We start from the raw sequence: 6,848 nt of genomic DNA on the forward strand, positions 1-6,848 counted from the left end.
CGATGGGCAGACGATGCCTTAATCAGTTATGACATGCTCAATTCCGTGGGGACCCATTAATTCACACCGGGTGCGTTGTTGCACATGTGTTTATTGATTGGTAGTGGCTTGGATCATGCTGTCTCTGCTAGGTGGGTCCACTGAGACTCACCACGGGTGTTAAGACAGCCTGTGAAAGGATTCTATATTGCGCATCTTTAACACACGCCATAATGATCAAATGCTGTCAGATGACTGTGACGCTGGCAGTGATGGCACATTCTGCCTACAGTATTTCACACATTAACAATAGAATGAGGAAACCTAAAGGAATACATTCACCAAAAAAAGTTAATAAATATCAAAGAGAATCTGTGTTAGATTAATAGCCTGTTACATAGTGCTAGCTGGCCCCAATAGTTTTCCTTGACCAATTTTTCAGTAGTGAGCTTTGACAGAAGCTCACTAATGAGACAACAAACAACAAGTTGTTGGAACCTCAACTTTAAAGTATTCATGTACTGTGAATTCTTGGTTAAGCTGAAGAAGGTGCGGAGATCAATTCTACGTTAAGGTCACCTCACTTTAATTGTATTGTCGAACTATAGTAATCATCTTTATACACACACACACACACACACACACACACACACACAGATAGATAGATAGATATAGATATATATAGATCTATCTATCTATCTATCTATCTATCTATATCTATATCTATATATATATATATATATATATATATATATATATATAAACAGTTTATAAAAGATTATGTTTCTAACAGATAAACATGCACATAAAATGTCTTTAGCATAAAATGTCTTTAGTCAATATGCCACAGCTGTAACGGTTCAGGTTCAGAACATAAAAGGCATGGTTATGCATCATCCAGTTCATTTCACTAATTCAATCTATCTACTGACTTGAGGTACTTAGCAAAGCCAGTTGGCTGGAAGTAAAAGATTTTTACTGAACCTAACTATCCATCTTTGTCAGATACCACAACAGAGGAAGTGGAGGTAGATATGAACATTGTCGCTGGCTTTGGTGGTTTCAGTCCTACAGGGGGCACAGACAGTGTGTGCACTATGAGTGCAGCTGGGTCAGTGCTGCCAGACATGCCGGAGCCGCTTACCTCCTCTGCTGGGTCTCTTGGTACTCGCTGCGCTTCTGGATCCTCCAAGCCTCACGCTCCTCAGAGGTGGAGTCATAGCTGTAATAGTGCAGCAGGAAGGGCCACACCTCCCCTCGGATGGATGGGTCAATGCCTCCGAAAAAGATCGCCTGGAACAACAAGGAGATCTAGTTTTGTTAGGCTGAGGACTTTGTTTCCAGAGTAACTGGGAAGTAAATTCTGCAGATTGGTGGATCTCCAGTAATGGTGTTGGGAACCCCTGGCCCAGACAACTAACTGAAGAGTATGGACTGGACACTGAGTCTGCAATATTGGTGATTTAGCACTGTCTGATATTAGATGCAATTCATCTTTTGCACTTAACCAATTTCAACAAAATTAATGGCAAGCCTGTCTGTTTACAGCAGGACGAGGTGCTTTACTCTCCGTTTAGATGATCAGTTGACATTTTCTTTCATATGAACTCAAATGGAAATCAAAGATGTCTGCCTCACCTTCCTGAGCTTGTACTCCTCCTCCACCTGGCCACTGTGGTTCAGATGGCGGAGCCAGGAGCTGACTTCCAGCCTGCGGTACAGCCGCTCCTCCGGGTGCGTCTCTGTGGAGGGCAGGGTGGGCCGGCGGATAGAGAACTGCATGCATGACTTTTCGTCCGCCACCTGTGTTAGGCATCAAGACTGTCAGTGTGAGACACCTCTCTGGAAGGCCTTATGCAGCAGCAATGGTGGTGTGTTCTGGGTTTTTTTTGTTTTGTTTTTTTGGGGCGGGGGGGGGGGTGGTGGTGTTGGTTTTCCTTTTTTTTTTCTACCAGCATTCGTCCTCACCTGGTCTTTGAGTTGCGTCTCCCGGCAACACTTCCACTGTTGGAAGACCTCGGCTAATTTATCCAAGCCGGCATGGTGGAAGTGCAGGATCTTATACTGACTCTCCCTACTGGCGATGACCAGCTGACCGCTGGTGCAGGCCTCATCACTGCAGGACAAGCAGGGCATCCCAGATAGTACACCAGCTAGCAGTTAGCATTTAATTGACAACAGACTGTAAATTATGCAGCAAAAGCTGCAACCAGTATTTGTTTTGTGACATGATTGTGGTTTGGTGGCGTTTCCTTTTCTAGCAAAATGGGGGGAGGGAGTCATATTGTCAGCCATCATAAATGACTAATGAAATAGTTATCACGCTTATAAAATAGGCTCTAGGTAACTATGTATCACAAATATAAGAATGAATCTACCTTTTACACAGTGTACATTGTAGGCAGCCTGGACACCAAATTTGTTAAAGAAATCAGGAGCCTCCAAGAATTGTGCCTTGCATACCCAAAATTGTGCCCTGTGATTGTTGGCACTTCAGTGCTGATACCTAGTAGAGTTATCATGTCAGCTGATGACTGAAGTGACAGCAGGTGTCACCAATGGACCAAGGTGATACCACAGTTAGTAAATATTTGGTTGCTATAAGTGTGAAGCCACAGGGACTCAGTCACATGTAAAAACACACAGTGGTGACAATGTGGCAATCATGGGTGACGATCCCTAACAGAAATTCCTCAGGAGGATTAACAGAAGCTGAAGAGCTAATTTCATGCGATTATCTCATATTTTTCAAAAAAGCCCTCACTGGCTAAATTGGCAGATGGATGACAGACCGAGTCTCATACCATAGCTTCAACAGTTAATTAACAGCACCTGCTGTGAATACATTAGATAAGATGTCCTGGGAAATATACAAAATGGCTGTGAGAATATAGCAGTCAACTTAAATTAAATCAGTGACAGGGCTTAGTTTTCTTGTGCTTGCACTGCTATAGCCTCATACCTGAAGAATAGTCGTAAGGACCTCATATGACCCAGGTCCACTCTGAACACTCCACACAACTGCTCTAGAGCCAGAACCTTTTGCTGCTCCTCACATCGTGCACCCTGTGATTGGCTGCTTTCAGAGGGGGCATGGCTGTCCAAGCTGGAGGCAGAGCTTGCAGAGTGGGTCATGGACTCATCACCCATCTCCCTGGAAATGAGCCAACAATTTTATACTCTCACTAATAATTAGTCAGAGAACGACAGACCTTTGAAAAATTATTTACAGTATACTATAGTATATTGCAAGGCAAATCCTAAAATAACTGACAAAAATCACTTACAAAGATTAATCTGTTCCACAGCTGGGTTCGCAGTGCAGTGTGAAGTTTGGGATTAATGTGGGTGTGTGCGCGCGTGTGAGTGCATGTGTGGACACAGGATGATTGGAGGGGACAGAGAATGAGAGGAATGTGGGGAAGTTACTGTGCTGGCAGGAGCAAAGCGGAGACACAAATCAGCCTGTCTGCCAGCCAGTTTCCCCTGTCATCTCTGTCTCTTTCTCTCGCCACCCCCCACCACACACCCCAGTCACTCTGTCTCTCCCTCTCAGTCTGCTTGTTTTTGCCCGCACCGTAACCTGATCCCCAGGACCTCTCACTCGCTCTAACCGAGCATGTCTAACAGGCCAAATGCACCTCTAGACACGTCCCTGTCACACCAGCAAACTGGCAGGCCAGTGGTTAATGGCTGTTGCGGTTTTTGAGAGGACACTGGGAGTGTAAAATCAAAACAATGTTGCACACAGAGCCATATGGTGCGGCTGAGCTGAGCGAGAGCAAGTGAGTATGGCACAACAGGACACCCACTGCTGAGATGACCACCAGAAGAACACTCATGACTTTTTCTAATGCATAGGATGTCAAAACAGAAAAAGGCAGTTCCATTACCAATCTAGGGGTCTAATAGGGGCGAGGTCTAAGTCATAATCCACTATATATATGTTTTGCCATTTAGCTTTCACCATGTGGTTTAAAAGTTACTGAAGTTTTTACAGATTGCATTGTTGGTATCATAAACTGATGTTACTGGCTACTTGTATCTCTTCCTCTTTCACCTTTCTACTTACTGTCTCTGTCTTTGGACCTAGAAGCCTGGATGACAACAGGCAGGCTGTCTAGAAGCTGGAGCTCCCTGCTGTAATGAAGCCTCTCTCTTAGGGACTGCTTCTCAAATCATACACAGCTTCACATCTAAATATGAACAGCCTTCTGAGAATTAACAGTACATACAGTCACACTTGTTATAAGCATGAGCTAGTTCACACATTACAATGGCATCACACCAAGCACAAAACCATGCTTTAATTGGCGAGCTGAAAATTCTCTGACCTCTGTATTTTTCTCTTCTCTAGTCTTCATCTTCACAAAACTCTCTCTCATACACACCCAATTGTATACACACACACACACTGTACACGTTACATATACTTACATGTGTATAGACATGCGCACACTCATACACGCACACACACATACACAAACACAGTGAGTGATTACAAGTGATATGTTCCAGTCCCACTAATGCCATCAATGGAGCTGGTTCCAGAGAGCAGAGAGTTCATCTGGCTGGAACATTCCTCATTTCTTTAATCCACAGAGCTGACACTGAGCCCGGGATACAGCCAGGAGAACATGGAGTCAAATCAAAGGGCAAAGAGAGGCTGAATCCAGCAATACAATTATTCGCACACACACACACGCGCGCACACGCACGCACACACGCGCGCACACACACACACACGCACACACACACGCACACACACACACACACAAACACAAACACACACACACACAGAGAAAGAGCAAGGGGGTGGGGGGGGCAAGCAGGAAAAAGGGGAAAGCTCTAGGGAGGGACAGAGAATGAAACAAAAATGACAAAATGTCAAAAACAGAGGCCATGAGATACTTGTTTCATCCAAGGTTATAACTAAGATTATTCAATCAGAACTTCAGACAAGCATGTAAATTGCTACTCTTTCCCTAGGAAAGTCTTGCTAGATTCATTTTCAGTTAAAACATCAGAGGGCAATAACCAGCAGGGAGAGAAATCTTCAAAGTAAAGCAAGGTGGCCAGAATGCAACCCTAGACAGGCAAAAGGAGAGCACGTGCTGGTGTCTCGTGCTTCTTCTCCAATAGTCTCTAACAGATGCCTGTCTCTGCCAAGGCATCAATTTGCTAAACAGTGCAGCTCTTTGGAGTGCTCTTGCCCCTCAGGAATGTGATCTTCTCCTCTGTGGCTCCCTCATGTGGAAACTCATGATCATTACAAGACCAAAACAAATGTGAACTGAGGATGCTCCAATACTCTTTTTCCCTTATGTATAACAAAATGCAGTGGAGATAGAACTGGAGTTCAGGATAGGCTGATATTGAGGGTGCAGTCAACATGAATGGTAAACTACACAAATAAATCTATTTGTTTTAATTATTAAAAAAAAAAACAACCAAAACTTACAAACTATATCTTACCAGGTGAGCTGCAAATCACTGAAATAAGAAAATAGCCATTTTTTTTTCCACAGCAGTTAACTGGATCAGAATCTGACCCTGGAACACTGGACTCTGTGACATATCTTCCAACACACAGATTAAGACCAGTTAATCCCAGTTTGGGACTAAACATTTTCTAAGGGAAACCCAGGTTCATTAAACAAACAACATGCCTACAGCAAAGCCAGTCAACACTGTTTTATGGGAGAAGCCTGGGGAAATCCCACCCTCCAAACCTACTCACACTGAAAGCTTCCAGTTACACCCAGGAGGGGCTCTGTCTGGCACAGTTACCCTGGGGAACGTCCCAGTTCTATGGGAGCAAACAGGAAGGTGTCTCCACTAAGAGAGCAGAGCAAACACTGGTTGAGAGGAGAGGAAATCTGAAATACCAGGGCACGCACTTTTAGAAACACAACCACCACCCAGCTTTAATAATAATAATAATAATAATAATAATAATAATAATAATAATTATTATTATTATTATTATTATTAGTTGTTGTTGTTGTTGTTATTATTATTATTATTATTGTTATTATATTCTTTTTAATTATTATTATGATAAACTTTAGTTATATGGCACTTCTCCAACAAGGTTTACAGAGTGCTTTAAGGAAAGATACAATGGATGGATGGAAAAGATAAAATAAGTGCAATAGTTACAGGTTAGTTAAGTCATTCTGTAATTAAGTCAATTACAGGTTAATTAAGTAATTCTGAAGTGATGGGTTTTAATCCTTCTCATAAAAGAGCCCTTGGGTCACTGGGAAGGGACATCATAAAGAAAGGCTGTCTCACCACTCATTGAGTAGCGGGTATGACTAGCACGCTACTTTTGGTAGATCTGAGAGCTCTTCTGGGTACATAATTAATAATAAATTCACTGAGGTACAGTGGAGCAAGACCATGACAACATTTGAGAAGAGGTAAAATAAGCCTCTTCATTCTCATGTGTCTAAATGCTCATTACATGTCATGCACCTTAGATATATTTCTCATATGACAGAACAGAGTTTTCAAAGCATTATTTATATGGTGCATAAGGCTGTGGTCACTGTTGAAAATACCACACAGATTTGACACCCACAGGGACTTTAGATGCACACTTTGACAGTAACAAGGGATTCTGCTTTTGTCTTTGCTTAACACCTGGAAAAATGGCACACATGCATAATTTGAGGTCCTCTACACATTCAATGACCTAGGCAATAAGAGGTGTGTATTGTCTGTATTTATTTATACTGTAATTATCCTGAATAATAGGAGCATGAAGAAATTAAATAATGCCGGGCGCAGCATCAAACCTTGGGGGATACCACAAAGTAAGACACTTGGATGCACAATTTATAAGTATAATATTCATACTTGCT

The 6,848-nt window shown here is 42.6% G+C and overlaps 1 protein-coding gene across 2 annotated transcripts in view; it reads right to left on the reverse strand.

Annotated features, from left to right (window-relative positions):
• Positions 1-6,848, reverse strand: part of tbc1d16 (TBC1 domain family, member 16) — a 30,495-nt gene that overhangs the window by 12,569 nt on the left and 11,078 nt on the right. The window contains exons 4-7 of one of the 2 annotated variants that reach the window (XM_027003409.3): positions 2,942-3,133; positions 1,948-2,095; positions 1,618-1,782; positions 1,124-1,272 (exon numbers count right to left, since the gene is read on the reverse strand). In XM_027003409.3, the coding sequence (XP_026859210.2) occupies positions 1,124-1,272; positions 1,618-1,782; positions 1,948-2,095; positions 2,942-3,133 (654 nt within the window). The remainder of the gene's footprint in view (positions 1-1,123; positions 1,273-1,617; positions 1,783-1,947; positions 2,096-2,941; positions 3,134-6,848) is intronic. The other variant, XM_081711151.1, reaches the window with a different exon arrangement.

The sequence above is a fragment of the Electrophorus electricus genome, chromosome 3, assembly GCF_041902795.1.
Source record: "Electrophorus electricus isolate QZ-2024a chromosome 3, ASM4190279v1, whole genome shotgun sequence".
NCBI lineage: Eukaryota > Metazoa > Chordata > Actinopteri > Gymnotiformes > Gymnotidae > Electrophorus > Electrophorus electricus.